The 18,581-nt window shown below is 38.8% G+C and overlaps 1 protein-coding gene across 1 annotated transcript in view; it reads left to right on the top strand.

The window, feature by feature from the left end:
- The window catches only part of FGD4 (FYVE, RhoGEF and PH domain containing 4), a 220,411-nt gene that overhangs the window by 150,720 nt on the left and 51,110 nt on the right, over positions 1–18,581 (top strand). The window contains 1 exon segment of the mRNA XM_047740878.1: positions 14,815–14,998. Within this exon segment, the coding sequence (XP_047596834.1) occupies positions 14,815–14,998 (184 nt within the window).

The following is an 18,581-nucleotide window of genomic DNA, read 5'->3' as shown; positions in this document are numbered from 1 at the left end:
TTTTCTAATATGATTCTTTTCTCATTGCAGAAATTTACATGTCCCCTTAAGGGGGACATGTTATGCCTGACCTTGTGTTATGCCTGACCTAGTACTTACTATTTGCATAATAAATGTGTGACAAATGAATGACTACTGTCAGAAAGTCAGTGTGACTTGCTAAATGTCAGAGGATCTGTGAAACAGATAACTGTAAAACTGTGCTTAGTATACTTAGCAAGAATGTGATTTTATACTAGTCAGGAACTAGGGCTTGAAAATGCTTCTTAATAAAGTCATCCGCAGATACTAAAATAAACGGCTCCTCCATTCAAGAATTGAGCAGTTAATAAGGGGAAAAACAACTATGATGGTGGAAATCTTTGTTTTGTTCAGGGACCATTTCCTTTTAGCAATAAATTTCTGGTGAACGGGGTATTAGCTTTGAGGAGCACAAAACTGCAATTTTGATGACAGAGAGCAAGGCTTTGGAAACATTAACACAAAGCTGAGCCCTACTATGATTTAATGTGTAGTTTCTTCCCAATAGATTTTTATTTGTACCCAATGATGAACATTCAGCCAAGAAACAATACTGGTTATTTTCAGAATTACTACACTCTGGTAAAAATAAATTTCTATTTGATTTATGTGGTATTCACTTTTTGGTCTCCTTCTTGTTCTTTGAAAGAAAAGTTGTTACAGAGGCACCTGGGTGGCTCAGTGGGTTAAGCCGCTGCCTTCGGCTCAGGTCATGATCCCAGCGTCCTGGGATCGAGTCCCGTATCGGGCTCCTTGCTCAGTGGGGAACCTGCTTCTCCCTCACCCTCTCCCTCTGCCTGCTACTCTGCCTGCTTGTGCTCTTTCTCTCTCTGTCAAATAAATAAATAAATTTTTTTTTTTAAGATTTTATTTATTTATTTGTCAGAGAGAGAGCGAGCGAGCACAGGCAGACAGAGTGGCAGGCAGAGGCAGAGGGAGAAGCAGGCTCCCTACAGAACAAGGAGCCCGATACGGGACTCGATCCCAGGACGCTGGGATCATGACCTGAGCCGAAGGCAGCGGCTTAACCCACTGAGCCACCCAGGCGTCCCAATAAAATTTTTTTTAAAAAGTTGTTACAGAGAACACATCATAAAAGAACAAGTGTTACTCTTTAAAGTTCTTATGTTTTTAGGATTTCTGAAAAAGTCTTAAAGGTGGTTTTTTTTTCTTAAGGTGTTTAAATAGAAAGGGCTTAAAATAGAATCTGACAGATTGTGGGACATTTTTCTTTTTGTTCTCACTACTAGCTATATTTATGGTAGTATGGGGGTAAGGCTATCAAGTAGGTCAAATAATTGGTGATTCAAATGAATGACTCATTCATGAGTTCATAACCTTTTCTTTTGACCATATTCTTCCCTATGTAAATGATATGAATATGAACATAGAAATTTTTGTGATCATGATTTAAGCTATTTTATTTGCAAAATACAAAATTCCATCTTGCTTATTAGACCTGAGCTGACAAAGATCAAATGAAGTAAGAATATGAAAAACAAATGTAATTCAGTTTTATGTAATTGCCCAAATCACAAACAGGAATTTCATTATTTATAAAGCCTTTTTTGGGAAGATGTTTTACTTCTTTGTGTTTCATAGTCCATTGAGATAAATTACACTAGTGTCCTTCTGAGTTGCTATGTGCCAAAATAATCGTATTCCTTAGGGAGATAACACTTGATCTTGCTTTTGCTGTTTGGAATTATATTAAAGTCAACATACTGATATTTAAATACATTGATACTTCCTGTTCTGAATATGGATTAATACATATAATTTTACAAAACTATAAGGGCTATTTCCAGGTATTAAATAAATCATTTAGAGAACATTGTACTTTTTGAAAGTACTCTCATTCATTGTTTGGTTCTTCCCTCGTTCCCCAGCTAAAATTTTAACCCCACTGTCACCTTTGACATTTCATATTTCCTCACACTTACTTAATTTTTTCTCATTTGCTATCATTTAACCCACTCTTTATGGCACTCCTCCTTCTTGGTTTCTTTCTGCCTTTGTACTGCAATCCCCCATTGCATCGCAGGCCTTCAGTAATCCTTGTCGAATGACTCCCTGATCCATTGCCATGTTTCCTCTACTTTGTTTCTACTGTTCTTTGTTTAAAACTTGGAAGAATGTGTACTATATAGAGAGAAACATTCGGGAAATGAGGCTACACCTTGGTATTGTCAGATCAGCTGCCAAACAAATTGGGCACTACTTACTATGGGCCAAATAAAAGTGTTTCCTCACCCTCCTGTGGAGAGACGCTTGCTTTTAATTTCTCCAAACCCTTAAGAATATTTGGGTGACTGAGGCAAAGAAAGGAAGGGATTATTAATGGGGACTTCCTGTACAGATCCAGGGATTATCCCACTGACACCTTTATTCTCACTGAGTGGCAAGTCCCTTACAAATTTATGCATGGTGAGCCTCGTGAGGCTTCAAGATCCATTATGTAACTTTAAGATTCTTACTTTATTTATTTTTTAAATTTTTAAGTTTTTATTTATTGAGAGAGAGAACAGATAGTGACAGAGATAGAGCACAAGCAGGAAGGAGAGGGAGCCTAATGCGGGGCTCGATTCCCAGGACCCTGAGATCATGACCTGAGGTGAAGGTAAGCATTTAACCAATGAGCCACCCGGGTGCCCCTAATTGAAGATTCTTATTCTAGATAAGTGTTTATTATCTTATTTTAGATAAGTGTTCTCAACTGGAGATAATTTTGCAGCTCTCCTACCCCCACCCCATGGCCTGCACTTGATACTGTCTAGAGACTTTTTTGCTGGACACCACGTGTGGCAGTTTCTGATGGCAGCTAGTGGGGAGAGGCTAGGAATGCTGTTCAACATTGTACAGTGCACAGGCCAGCCCCCCTAAAACAAAGAATTATCTGGCCTGAAATGTCAGTAGTTTGAGAAACTCTGATCTGGATCCTCAAAAGAGCTCATAATTAAATCTTTTTTTTTTCCCTCTTGTGGAATGCTAATAATATCATAGCTACCATTTATTTTAGTGATATTTAAAAGGACAGACAATATTGAATACCTTTATTAGTGGTGATTGTGTAATAATGTGTCTGGGACAACATTAGGTTTTTATTTTTATGTTTATTAATAAGTAAGTTATGAGGATATAGTGTACAGCTCGGTGACTATAGTCAATAATACTGTGATATATATTTGAAAATCACTGAGTAGAGATCCTAAAAGTTCTCATCACATGAAAAAATGGTGACTGTGTGGTGGATTTAGACTTCAGTGATCTTTTCACAATATATACAAATACTGAGTTATATTATACACCTGTAATTCATATATTGTTGTATGTCAATTTTATCAATTAAAAAATACCAATAAGTAAGTATTTTTGAACAATTACACTTTTAAAACAATGAAAGAGCTGAATTTTAGATTAGATAAACTTGTATTTGAATCTAAGTAAGAGTCTGTTGCTTTTGAAATGGATTCCTTTAATAGTTAGGGCTTGTTTTGCCTCAGCCTCAGAAAATACCCTAAAGCCGTGGAAAACAATGGTTTATTCACTTCATATCAATCCTACCCTTCAAACAAATAAATTACTGAGCAACTTCCAACATAAGTCTTTCTTCTTGTTCACCACTTTCTATATCGGCCTATTTCCTGCCATGCTAGACATAAACTCAAAATAACTTCTTTAGCAATTAAAGCTAATAGTTCTTTTTCTCTCAGGAGCTTTGATCCACAGCATTCTCCATAGTTGTTTATTTTGTAGAGCCCATATATCATCTCTCATCAGTCATTAAAGCTTAATGTTTGAAAAAGTTTCATGAACTTCGAAAACCACATTATTGTTTGAATAATTTAAGTAAATGTGAGGTACTCAAACCTATTTCATTTGCTTCTAATGTAAAGCATCCTATGTGTAATGTTCCGTTTTTAAAGTATAATATGTTATAAATGTATAATGTATTAAAAATAGCCATCTATGTAGGGCACCTGGCTGGCTTAGTTGATAGAGCATGGGACTCTTGATCTCAGGGTTGTGAGTTCAAGCCCCACCTTGGGCATAGAGTTTATGTAAAATAAGATGGCAAGCTATTGTTTTCCATAGTAAGTAAAATGAGACTAATCAAAATCCACTAGCAATCCCCAAACTTAAGCTGGCGATTCATTTTTTTCATGCTCGGTAATTATCTCGGATGATTGGAAATTTTTGAATAAATTGTTTTGTTCTATTTACAGTCTGTAAAATTGGCTGCAATAAGGCCCATTTTCCTTACAGTCAACTAGATATCTCAAAGTTAGCATGTCCACAACTGGACTACCGATTTCTCAAAAAATTTCTTTATGTGTTGTGTCAGTTGATGACAGTTCATCCTTCCAGTGGTTCAGGCCAAAGGTCTCCAGAGTCGTCCTTGGCTCCTCTCTCTTTTTCTCATACCTCACTTTATTCTATCAGGAAGCCTACTTTTTTTTTTTTTTTTAAAGATTTTATTTATTTATCTATTTGACAGACAGAGATCATAAGCAGGCAGAGAGGCAGGCAGAGAGAGAGGAGGAAGCAGGCTCCCTGCTGAGCAGAGAGCCCGATGCGGGGCTCGATCCCAGGACCCTGAGATCATGACCTGAGCCGAAGGCAGCGGCTTAACCCACTGAGCCACCCAGGCGCCCCATCAGGAAGCCTACTTTTAAAGCATACTGGAATCCTACCTTCTTCTAAGTACCATTATTTCACCTGAATGTCTGCACTAGTCTCCTGACCCTGTTTCTGCCCCATTTCCACCCTCTTTCCTGACATTCTCAACAAAGCAGCCAGAGAAACACAGTTGGTTAGAAGTCCTGTCATGTTACTCCTTTGCACAGAACTCCAGTGACTTCTCATTTCACATAAGTCACTCTCCTTACAGCGTGCCACCAGCTTCTGCATTGCCAAGTTACCAGACCCTCCCTCTGACCTCTGTACCTTCTCTTGCCTGCTTGGTGCTTTGGCTTCAGTCACATTGGCTTCCATTGCCTCTAGCTTGGTCTACTCTTTGGGAATGCTTTTCCCAAAATAACTTGCTCAACTTCAAGTCTTCTTCAAATCTGAACTTTTCAAAGAGGCCCACTTTCGGTACCCTACTTAATATATACTGCAATCTGCCCTTCTCCCCATTTCCTATACTCCAAATCCCTTTAAACTTGTTCTTGCATTAGCCCTCCCCCTTTTTTTCTTAGCTCTCACCACCTTCTCATAAATGGTTTACTTACTAGCTTTTTTGTTTCTTATCTTTCCTTTTGTTCATTGATAAGATCAAGTACATAGAATTTAATAGTTATTCATTAAATACTGAATTAATGAAAAAATGAAAATTTAACGAAACCCTATAATATGTAAGAATTTCTGTAGGATATGTATTTTGTAAATGTCAAATTCTTAATGGTTCTGTTAGTTTATTTTTTTTTAATTTTTTTTTAATTTTTTTATTTTTTCAGCATAACAATATTCATTATTTTTGCACCACACCCAGTGCTCCATGCAATCAGTGCCCTCTACAATACCCACCACCTGGTGCCCCCAACCTCCCACCCCCCACCCCTTCAAAATTCTCAGATCGTTTTTCAGAGTCCATAGTCTCTCATGGTTCACCTCCCCTTCCAATTTCCCTCAACTCCCTTCTCCTCTCCATCTCCCCTTGTCCTCCATGCTATTTGTTATGCTCCACAAATAAGTGAAACCATATGATAATTGACTCTCTCTGCTTGACTTATTTCACTCAGCATAATCTCTTCCAGTCCCGTCCATGTTGCTACAAAACTTGGGTATTCATCCTTTCTTTTTTTTTTTTACAGCTTTATAAACATATATTTTTATCCCCAGGGGTACAGGTCTGCGAATCACCAGGTTTACACACTTCACAGCACTCACCATAGCACATAACCTCCTCAATATCCATAACCCAACCCCCTCTCCCAACCCCCTCCTCCCATCAACCCTCAGTTTGTTTTGTGAGATTAAGAGTCACTTATGGTTTGTCTCCCTCCCAATCCCATCTTGTTTCATTTACTCTTCTCCTACCCCCTCAACCCCCCATGTTGCATCTCCTCTCCCTCATATCAGGGAGATCATATGATACTTGTCTTTCTCCGATTGACTTATTTCGCTAAGCATGATACCCTCTAGTTCCATCCACGTCGTCGCAAATGGCAAGATTTCATTTCTTTTGATGGCTGCATAGTATTCCATTGTGTATATGTACCACATCTTCTTTATCCATTCGTCTGTAGATGGACATCTAGGTTCTTTCCATAGTTTGGCTATTGTAGACATTGCTGCTATAAACATTCGGGTGCACGTGCCCCTTCGGATCACTACGTTTGTATCTTTAGGGTAAATACCCAGCAGTGCAATTGCAGGGTCATAGGGTAGTTCTATTTTCAACATTTTGAGGAACCTCCATGCTGTTTTCCAGAGTGGTTGCACCAGCTTGCATTCCCACCAACAGTGTAGGAGGGTTCCCCTTTCTCCCCATCCTCGCCAGCATCTGTCATTTCCTGACTTGTTAATTTTAGCCATTCTGACTGGTGTGAGGTGATATCTCATTGGGGTTTTGATTTGTATTTCCCTGATGCCGAGTGATATGGAGCACTTTTTCATGTGTCTGTTGGCCATCTGGATGTCTTCTTTGCAGAAATGTCTGTTCATGTCCTCTGCCCATTTCTTGATTGGATTATTTGTTCTTTGGGTGTTGAGTTTGCTAAGTTCTTTATAGATTTTGGACACTAGCCCTTTATCTGATATGTCGTTTGCAAATATCTTCTACCATTCTGTCAGTTGTCTTTTGGTTTTGTTAACTGTTTCCTTTGCTGTGCAAAAGCATTTGATCTTGATAAAATCCCAAAAGTTCATTTTTGCCCTTGCTTCCCTTGCCTTTGGTGATGTTCCTAGGAAGATGTTGCTGTGGCTGAGGTCGAAGAGGTTGCTGCCTGTGTTCTCTTCGAGGATTTTGATGGATTCCTTTCTCACATTGAGATCCTTCATCCATTTTGAGTCTATTTTCATGTGTGGTGTAAGGAAATGATCCAATTTCATTTTTCTGCATGTGGCTGTCCAATTTTCCCAACACCATTTATTGAAGAGGCTGTCTTTTTTCCAGTGGACATTCTTTCCTGCTTTGTCGAAGATTAGTTGACCATAGAGTTGAGGGTCCATTTCTGGGCTCTCTATTCTGTTCCATTGATCTATGTGTCTGTTTTTGTGCCAGTACCATGCTGTCTTGATGATGACAGCTTTGTAATAGAGCTTGAAGTCCGAATTGTGATGCCACCAACTTTGGCTTTCTTTTTCAATATTCCTTTGGCTATTCGAGGTCTTTTCTGGTTCCATATAAATTTTAGGATTATTTGTTCCATTTCTTTGAAAAAAATGGATGGTACTTTGATAGGAATTGCATTAAATGTGTAGATTGCATTAGGTAGCATAGACATTTTCACAATATTTATTCTTCCAATCCAGGAGCATGGAACATTTTTCCATTTCTTTGTGTCTTCCTCAATTTCTTTCATGAGTACTTTATAGTTTTCTGAGTATAGATTCTTAGTCTCTTTGGTTAGGTTTATTCCTAGGTATCTTATAGTTTTGGGTGCAATTGTAAATGGGATGGACTCTTTAATTTCTCTTTCTTCTGTCTTGTTGTTGGTGTAGAGAAATGCAACTGATTTCTGTGCATTGATTTTATATCCTGACACTTTACTGAATTCCTATACAAGTTCTAGCAGTTTTGGAGTGGAGTCTTTTGGGTTTTCCACATAGAGTATCATATCATCTGCAAAGAGTGATAGTTTGACTTCTTCTTTGCCGATTTGGATGCCTTTAATTTCCTTTTGTTGTCTGAATGCTGAGGCTAGGACTTCTAGTACTATGTTGAATAGCAGTGGTGATAACGGACATCCCTGCCGTGTTCCTGACCTTAGCGGAAAAGCTTTCAGTTTTTCTCCATTGAGAATGATATTTGCGGTGGGTTTTTCATAGATGGCTTTGATAATATTGAGGTATGTGCCGTCTATCCCTACACTTTGAAGAGTTTTGATCAGGAAGGGATGCTGTACTTTGTCAAATGCTTTTTCAGCATCTATGGAGAGTATCATATGGTTCTTGTTCTTTCTTTTATTAATGTGTTGTATCACACTGATTGATTTGCGGATGTTGAACCAGCCTTGCAGCCCTGGAATAAATCCCACTTGGTCGTGGTGAATAATCCTTTTAATGTACTGTTGAATCCTATTGGCTAGTATTTTGGCGAGAATTTTTGCATCTGTGTTCATCAAGGATATTGGTCTGTAGTTCTCTTTTTTGTTGGGATCCTTGTCTGGTTTTGGGATCAAGGTGATGCTGGCCTCATAAAATGAGTTTGGAAGTTTTCCTTCTATTTCTATTTTTTGGAACAGTTTCAGGAGAATAGGAATTAGTTCTTCTTTAAATGTTTGGTAGAATTCCCCCGGGAAGCCGTCTGGCCCTGGGCTTTTGTTTGTTTGGAGATTTTTGATGACTGTTTCAATCTCCTTACTGGTTATGGGTCTGTTCAGGCTTTCGATTTCTTCCTGGTTCAGTTGTGGTAGTTTATATGTCTCTAGGAATGCATCCATTTCTTCCAGATTGTCGAATTTGTTGGCGTAGAGTTGCTCATAGTATGTTCTTATAATTGTCTGTATTTCTTTGGTGTTCGTTGTGATCTCTCCTCTTTCATTCATGATTTTATTGATTTGGGTCCTTTCTCTTTTCTTTTTGATAAGTCTGGCCAGGGGTTTATCAATCTTATTAATTCTTTAAAAGAACCAGCTCCTAGTTTCGTTGATTTGTTCTGTTGTTTTTTTGGTTTCTATTTCATTGATTTCTGCTCTAATCTTTATGATTTCTCTTCTCCTGCTGGGTTTAGGGTTTCTTTCTTGTTCTTTCTCCAGCTCCTTTAGGTGTAGGGTTAGGTTGTGTACCTGAGACCTTTCTTGTTTCTTGAGAAAGGCTTGTACCGCTATATATTTTCCTCTCAGGACTGCCTTTGTTGTGTCCCACAGATTCTGAACTGTTGTGTTTTCATTATCATTTGTTTCCATGAATTTTTTCAATTCTTCTTTAATTTCCTGGTTGACCCATTCATTCTTGAGAAGGATGCTGTTTAGTCTCCATGTATTTGGGTTCTTTCCAAATTTCCTCTTGTTATTGAGTTCTAGCTTTAGAGCATTGTGGTCTGAAAATATGCAGGGAATGATCCCAATCTTTTGATACCAGTTGAGACTTGATTTAGGACCAAGAATGTGATCTATTCTGGAGAATGTTCCATGTGCACTAGAGAAGAATGTGTATTCTGTTGCTTTGGGATGAAATGTTCTGAATATATCTGTGATGTCCATCTGGTCCAGTGTGTCATTTAAGGCCTTGATTTCCTTGTTGATCTTTTGCTTGGATGATCTGTCCATTTCAGTGAGGGGAGTGTTAAAATCCCCTACTATTATTGTATTCTTGTCGATGTGTTTCTTTGATTTTGTTATTAATTGGTTTATATAGTTGGCTGCTCTCACGTTAGGGGCATAGATATTTAAAATTGTTAGATCTTCTTGTTGGACAGTTCCTTTGAGTATGATATAGTGTCCTTCCTCATCTCTTATTATAGTCTTTGGCTTAAAATCTAATTGATCTGATATAAGGATTGCCACTCCTGCTTTCTTCTGATGTCCATTAGCATGGTAAATTATTTTCCACCCCCTCACTTTAAATCTGGAGGTGTCTTCGGGTTTAAGATGTGTTTCTTGTAGGCAACATATAGATGGGTTTTGTTTTTTTATCCATTCTGATACCCTGTGTCTTTTGATTGGGGCATTTAGCCCATTAACATTCAGGGTAAGTATTGAGAGAGATGAATTTAGTGCCATTGTATTGCCTGTAAAGTGACTGTTATTGTATATTGTCTCTGTTTCTTTCTGATCTACTACTTTTAGGGTCTCTCTTTGCTTAGAGGACCCCTTTTAATATTTCCTGTAGAGCTGGTTTGGTATTTGCAAATTCTTTCAGTTTTTGTTTGTCCTGGAAGCTTTTAATCTCTCCTTCTATTTTCAATGATAGCCTAGCTGGATATAGTATTCTTGGCTGCATGTTTTTCTCATTTAGTACTCTGAATATATCATGCCAGCTCTTTCTGGCCTGCCAGGTCTCTGTGGATAAGTCTGCTGCCAATCTAATATTTTTACCATTGTACGTTATAGACTTCTTTTCCCGGGCTGCCTTCAGGATCTTTTCTTTGTCACTAAGACTTGTCAATTTTACTATTAGGTGACGGGGTGTGGACCTATTCCACTTGATTTTGAGGGGGGTTCTCTGAACCTCCTGAATTTTGATGCTTGTTCCCTTTGCCATATTGGGGAAATTCTCTCCAATAATTCTCTCCAATATACCTTCTGCTCCCCTCTGTTTCCTCTTCTTCTGGAATCCCAATTATTCTAATGTTGTTTCGTCTTATGGTGTCACTTATCTCTCGAATTCTCCCCTCGTGGTCCAGTAGCTGTTTGTCCCTCTTTTGCTCAGCTTCTTTATTCTCTGTCATTTGGTCTTCTATATCGCTAATTCTTTCTTCTGCCTCATTTATCCTAGCAGTGAGAGCCTCCATTTTTGATTGCACCTCATTAATAGCTTTTTTGATTTCCACTTGGTTAGATTTTAGTTCTTTTATTTCTCCAGAAAGGGCTTTTATATCTCCCGAGAGGGTTTCTCTAATATCTTCCATGCCTTTTTCGAGCCCAGCTAGAACCTTGAGAATCGTCATTCTGAACTCTGGATCTGACATATTACTAATGTCTGTATTGATTAGGTCCCTAGCCTTTGGTACTGCCTCTTGTTCTTTTTTTTGTTGTGAATTTTTCCGCCTTGTCATTTTGTCCAGATAAGAGTTTATGAAGGAGCAAGTAAAATACTAAAAGGGTGGCAACAACCCCAGGAAAATATGCTTTAGCCAAATCAGAAGAGATCCCAAATCGTGAGGGGGGAGAAAGGGGATAAAAAGGGGTTCAGAAAGAAAAAAGAAAAAAAAAAAGAAACTATTAAAAAAAGAAAGCCGATAAAGAAAAAATATAAAAAGAGGAAAAAAATATATATATATTAGATAAACTATTTAAAAAACAAAAAAGAAAATGGTAAAAGTTAAAAAAATTTAGAAGAAGAGAAAAAGAAAAAAAAATTGAAAAAGAAAAAAAATTAAAATAACTGCAAGGCTAAAAAATCATGGGGAGAAAGCCATGAGTTCCGTGCTTTGCTTTCTTCTCCTCTGGAATTCCGCTGCTCTCCTCGGTAGGTGAACTTGGTCCTGGCTGGGTTTCCCGTTGATCTTCTGGGGGAGGGGCCTTTTGTAGTGATTCTCAAGCGTCTTTGCCCCAGGAGGAGTTGCACCGCCCTTACCCGTGGCCGCGCTGTAATCCGCTCGGGTTTGTTTTCGGGAGCTTTTGTTCCCTGAGCGCTTTCCGTAGAGTTCCGGAGGACGGAGGACGGGAATAAAGATGGCGGCCTCCCGGTCTACGGCCCGGAGGAGCCAAGAGCCCGGGGCCCCACTCCTCAGTGCTCCCTCAGAGAACAGCGCCCAATGACTCCCGTCACCCTGGCCTCCGGCCGCGCTCCGAGCTGACCGAGCCTGCGACCGGTTCAAGGCAGCCCCGAGCTGAGAGTCACTCCTCGGCTCTGTCTCTGTAGCCGGCTTCCCCGTTCTAATACCGGTAAGCTCTGCGACACTCAGACACCCCCGATCCTTCTGCGACCCTGCGGGACCTGAGGCCGCGCTGACCCCGCCTGGGCTTCACCCCAGTTAAGCCTCTGGAGCGATGTCCCTCAGCAGAACAGACTTTTAAAAGTCCTGATTTTGCTCCCTTGCTCCGCCGCTCGCTGGGAGCCGGCCCCTTCCCCCGCGGTCTATCTTCCCGTTGCTTTGGATTCACTTCTCCGCCAGTCCTACCTTGCAGAAAGTGGTTGATTTTCTGTTTCTGGAATTGCTGTTCTTCTTCTCTTCAATCTCCCGTTGGATTTGTAGGTGTTTGCAATCTTTAGATAAGCTATTTAGCTGATCTCCCGCTACCCGAAGTAGTCTCAGCCTGCTACTTCTCCGCCATCTTGACTCCTCCCGGTTCTGTTAGTTTAAATTCCCTCTCGAAATACATGAGATATCATATTGCTTGATATCCTCTCTGACTCTTGGTATTAATTTAAAATTTCTGGTTAACCTTATGGGGCTGAAGTAGAATCCTATTTAGATTTAATTTTCATTTCCCTGATTATCAGTGAGGTTGAACACTGCTTTTCCTATTTACATCCATTGGGCTGCAGGGGGAAGAAGTAGTAGGTTGAGTTTAAGACAGATTCAGTGGAGATGCTGATAGAACACCTAGGAGATGTCCAGGGAGCATTTGGAAATGTTGACCTCCATAGGGTAAACGATCAGAAATGTTGAGAAAGGGGGCAGGGGAGGGGAAGACGAGAGTCTTTTTTACTCACCAGTTATGTTTTTTTGACCAAAGCACACATTATTTCCCCCTAAGGCAGTGTTTATGACACTGTAGCCATTCATGTATCATCTTGAAATTTGTGTCATATACATGTAATATTTGTGCTCTTTTATTTAAAACGTACATATTTACTTTATTTTCCATTTGGGTTGTCTCCCTTGATGAGATGCCTCCTCTGTGCTTCTAAAATAACAGTACTAAGTGCCCACTTTTATCAGCCTCATTAAACTGTCTCCTCACTAGACTATGAACTCCTTGATGACATTTTTTTCCTTCACATATTCCACAGATTTGCCAAACACTGTGTATGTGGTTACTGTGAATATATTTGTGATCAAAATAAACTTGTTTCTTACCCTCACAGAACTCCAGCCTTGTGGAAGAGAAAGCTTTACATCTGTACTATACTTAATATTTTATTTCTGGTTTCTTTAATACTATTTATGACTATTTAATCATAATAATTTATTATAAGCACTTTGGAGACAAAGTACACAATACTATGAAACAGTTTAGGTAGGCATAATTGAGATGGGAGAAGTTAGTGGAGTTATCTCTGAGAAACTGACTGACAACATATTATTTGAGTTTTCTAAGCATCTAACAGTGTCTGATATGTAGTAAATAATATTCACTGAGTAAACTCTAGATGGATGAATTAAAACAATTTTGTAACAATTTTTGTAACAATTTTTATAGAATTATAAAGAAAAAGAACACATTCACTTCCTTTTTTGAATATTCTAATTAGGAATGTTGAAATTATTTCTAATATTAAAATTGCTTGTGTGTCTCTGGGGGGGTGATATTGTCATAGTTTGCTATTTTCATATAATTCTACACAGGAAATTTTTCCTTAAAATTATCAAATATCATGCTTATATAAGTCCCTTCTTTCTCAATGGATACTATATTTAACCATCCGCCCTGAGCATTTCTTGGAAAATAACACCATTTCCATAAAAAGAAGCATACCTTTTTTTAATTGGGATTTTCTTCTTGTGTTGAAAGGGAATGCGGTGAATTAATTGTCATACCTGTAGCATATTTTTTTCTTTCTTTGTAAGAATTGATAACACATAGAAATGATGACATCTAGGCCAGTGAGCATCAGGCAACTGTCAGCCGAGTTTATAGAAGAAATGAGAGGACTGAAAACCAGGGTAACCAGCTGAGGGAAAATGGGGCATGTAATTAGAAGGAGACATTATTCCCTACCCTTCCTTGGGAAGTCAGAACAAGGATTTAAAAAAAGAAAAACAAGGAATTTATTTGATTTGTTAGAACCAGTTGTAGAAAAATGCATACAAGTTATATAATCCTTTACCCAGAATGTTAATCTAAGAGGAAAATTATATTGGTTTTCAAAATTGAAGTAATTCCTGTACTGATGAAGCAGGCACTTATGGTTTATTTTCTCCTCTACAGAATTTCTCATCTGTTAGAGATATTCCATAGATTTTAATATTTTGGGAAATGATCTGTTAACTGAGGGAAGGACTTACTACTAAGCAAATAATTTGTGGTATAGAAATGCAAGCCAACTATTAACATAGCAGACAATAATAACAGAACTTCTATAACCCCTTATTGCTGGTTTTATAGTTGGGACAATGCTGACAGAGGAAGGAACTAGAGTCTGGGTACCAGTCATAAAATCAGATCAGCCTTTTTCCAATAGGGCAAGCATTTAACCACTCTGAACCTTCATAGACCTAAGAGGTAAATAATGCTACCTATCTCAAAGGACTGTAAAGTGAAAATTTTCATCTAAGATCAAATGAGGTCAGGAGCTTTTGTTAAATGGGAAGATGCTATAGTAATTACTGTTGTTTGATATTGTTTTATTGGCTTTTAGGTCTAATTTACTAGCTCTGGATTCTATTAGTGATTACTTATATTTAGAAACTCTGTTTCATAACAAGCAGTGTATCCCTAGGAATTAGTTTCAAAGTTAGTACTTTCTTTTCTCTGTTTAGATAAATAACTGCCATGTTATCTCTAATAGACGTTGGAAGTTCACAGCAATATGTAGATGGCTAGATGTTTAATAAAGCCATATTTAAAATGACTTAAAATTAAAAGAACCACTTGAATCTTGGAGATGGGATTTATAGAGGACACAGCAAATGTCCTAGATAGAGATCCCTTGGTTAAGATTCAGTACAAATTTGACAGACCCCTTTACAAAAATTTGATAATGCTGAAGATTTTTGCACCCAGGCCATCAGTTTCATTTGTTATGGAATATGTATCCATGAAATACTGAATTCTTTTAATTCTTCTTCTACAGTGCCTCCAAAGCCATTGCATCTGCAGAATTCACCTTCGTCCAATATACACCAAACCCCCAGGCATAAAGCTTTATCTAGTGAGAAACCAAGGATGGAGGAAGTTAAATCTGCCTCTGCTTCTTGTGTCTCAAAAGAAAAACCCAGTAAGGTATCAGATCTCATCAGTCGCTTTGAAGGAGGCAGGTAAGAGCTAATTCACAATGGGAAGAAGAGGAGGGGAGAAGAAAGCTGGGCTCTGTGTGTGTGTGTGTGTGTGTGTTTTAAGATGATAGAGTAATAGATTTTCTAAATCATAAGAATTTTATTCTACTAGGTTTGGGAGGCCTTTAGAAAGAGTAAATTTTAAAAATACTTAAACTTGCCCTAGTATGAACTGTCATTTACTATATATTCTCTGTGTGCAGCAGGGTCTCTGCCGCCATCTTTTTCATCACATTGTGTGTGATATAGATCAGTTGATAATGCGTTCTCATTTCCTTTGTATCTGCCTATGTCACGTTGTGTTATGCCTTGGGGTCATGCCATGGGTAGCTAGATGTCTGGGTTGGGAAAGCAGGAGGTTATCTCTCCTTGTTTCTCACTGTGCATGTTTGTGACTGTAATTTCTGCTGGTCTGTGCCATCTCTGTGGCCTTCTTTCTGACCCACTTTTTATTTAACATGAGTCTTCAGTATCCATTCAGCCCCCATACCCCTATCCCCACTCCCTCGTATCCTACAAGGTTTTGTGAGGAGACATTGCCAATAGCAAAATAAGTTTCGGTTTTGTATTTATTAGATATAATTTTATATTCCTTAGTCCTAATGTTTCAAAAAAGGTAGGTAAAATATGAATTTCTCACTTAAAGATAAAAATAAACTCCCATAAGTTGTTTTTCTCCTTTATGACCTCAATTGCTTTTTCTTAGAATTCCCATAGCTGACATAAATAGAATTTTTTAAAAATTTTAATCAGAATGATTTTATCTGTCACCAGAAGTCTATATTTAATTAAACAATGTATATAAACTCCCATTCATCCTTTAAGCCAAATATCCCATTCATTGCAGTGTAATATTTGGGAATGGTTTCCTGCTAGGTGATTACATTATTTATTTGCAGGATTTATTGTTATTTACATAGTGGATCATAGCTTGGAAATACTTCAGAAATCTTCTGAAAATTGTGACCAAGTACAAAACTGCAGTGTCCTTCATTTAAAATGAGACTATATTTAGAAACAAGTTCTTAAGAAGAAAAGTAGTTCAGAAGCCTGTCTTCATTTTTATTCCCAATCAGTTGTGGGAACTTGAGTCATAAATACTTAAACTTCAACATCTCTCCCTCTAAAATAGGAATTTTAATACCTTTCCTATCTTAAATTATAGTAATCTTTATCAGAATGATTTTTTTAAAAGATTTTATTTATTTATTTGACAGAGATCACAAGTAGAGAGGCAGGCAGAGAGTGAGGGGGAAGCAGGCTCTCCACTGAGCAGAGACCCCGATGCAGGACTCGATCCCAGGACCCTGAGACCATGATCCGAGTCAAAGGCAGAGGCTTTAACCCACTGAGCCACCCAGGCGCCCCTACCAGAATGATTTAATTCCACTTTAAATTTTTTTTTCCCCCCTCAGGACAACTTGATTCAATAGCGAAGAGTCACCTTTCATATTTGCAGTTCTCAGGGCCATGTCCAATGACTGCATAATATCTGGGAGACCGGAGCCCTAAGCCTTATCTATAGTGCATACCAGATTTAGGGGCAGGTGTGGGAAGCCCTTAATAGGTCAGTATTGAAAAGGTTGAGCCTTCTGGTTCTCACCATTTTGGTAACCCACTGTTTGCATTCCTCTCCAAACACAAAATGTACACAGTTTTTCTGCCTATTAGTACCAGCTTTCTTTTACTCTTTCAGACCTCATAGATTCGAAGTCATTTTTTGATGCAGAGTTTGAAGGTTGTATCTAAGGAGTGGTGTGTTGTAACCTAGACATTTTAAGCAAACTGATTCTAAGTGCAGATAGGATGTAATGTGAGTATTTTGGCAAATCTGGTGAAGGAGGGTGTTACTTGTAGCAGTCTACTGCCAATATGAAAAATGATTATATGCTCTTAGTGAGGCATTACTGGTAGGAACTGACCCTAAAAGTGTGTGAATGGGTTAGTGTTGCACTGAGTCTCTAGGACTTGAATGGGAAGTTGTATTTCCTGTTGAGTGATGTCCGTATGCCTATGGTATGTGTAGCTTTCAGGTTTTACCCCAGTTGTTACAGTTTAAAGTAGCATTTTGGGGAATAGGAATTCAGCAGACCAAATTACTGCCATAAACTGACAGGAAGAGTGGAGTCTTAGGTTACCAACTATTAGACAATACTATGTATCAGACTATATATCAGAATTTTGCTCTTTGCAGTAATGCAAGTAACACTATTAAGATGAGTGATATGGAGCACCTGAATTTTATTTATTTACTTATTTATGTATGTAAGTATTACTGCGGACCCACGCTTCCTTTCTTCCTCTCTTCCTTCCTTCCTTTCTCCCTCTTCCTTCCTTCCTTCCTTCCTTCCTTCCTTCCTTCCTTCCTTTCTTTCCTAGTGTAAGAGAAACTAGCCTTTTTAACCCATGAAAGATTTCAAGATTTTAGAAAGAAATAACATCTTGCACAAAACTGAACACTGGTTTTTCCTGAGGACACTTCAAGGCCATCTGTTTTCCCCTTGGTCTGGGATCCACAAAACAGCAGGAATATATGTATAGGTTCAACCACTTTATCTCTACCCCACCTCAGTGTTCATGTCCCCTGGAAATCACTTATTACAGGAAATTCCTACCTTTCTTTTTTTTTTTTTTTTTCCAGATTTTATATGTCAGAGAGCACAAGCAGGGGGGAGTGGCAGGCAGAGCAGGTAGAGGGAGAAGCAGGCTTCCCACTGAGCAAGGAGCCCAAAGCAGGACTTGATCCCAGGACCTGCAATCATGACCTGAGCCGAAGGCAGCCACCTAACTGACTGAACCACATAGGCATCCCAAATTCCTACCTTTCATCCAAAACAGTCCTTTCCAAAAATTCTAAGCAAGCCTAAAGTTGGTTCAGAGAATCTGCTGAGGAACTTTCTGCTGGGTCTCTGGACCCTGATGTGGGCAAGGAGAGGAAGACTGTGCCATTCAAATCACCAAGTACTGCTTGAGAAGTCGTCTAGGCCAAGGGGTGTACTCCCCTAGAAGATACACATTAACAGTGGAGTATGTGACACTTACTTACATTGACAACCACCAACTTTTATATATATGGCATTTTTCCTGCCAAATTTCCCTTCCCTTCCTGTGGTGCTGAGCTTACCATGTCTTTTATTAACATTCTTGCCATCTGTGGCATCTCTGTTCCATTCTCCATTCCAGATCAGCAGTGTCTGGGAGGAGTAGAATGTGAAGGGAGAAGGTAACACACATCTGAGTACTGTCCATGAACTGTGCTGCTGTGTCCTCTAGCCTGTAACGTCTCCCTGCACTGGGGAAGGTCTGGCCTGGACTTTTTCCCCATGTTCTGTGTGCAGGCTACTCACCTGTTCCTTGTTCCCTCCTGCATGTTCTAGTGTATTACAATGTGGGGTGAAGACCATGGATTTAGAGTCAGACTTCGGGGTCAGACTCTAGCTGTATCATTTCTTAGCCATGTGACATTACCTTATTATGCAAGTTTCTAAGCTTCAATTTCTCTATTTTGGGGTCCTGTTTTACAATTATTATGAGATTGAAGCAAATAATGTAAAGAATACCATGC

Source organism: Lutra lutra, chromosome 8, assembly GCF_902655055.1.
Source record: "Lutra lutra chromosome 8, mLutLut1.2, whole genome shotgun sequence".
Taxonomy (NCBI): Eukaryota; Metazoa; Chordata; class Mammalia; order Carnivora; family Mustelidae; genus Lutra; species Lutra lutra.
The sequence above is the reverse complement of the archived record's forward strand: the minus strand, read 5'-3'. Positions and strand labels throughout refer to the sequence as shown.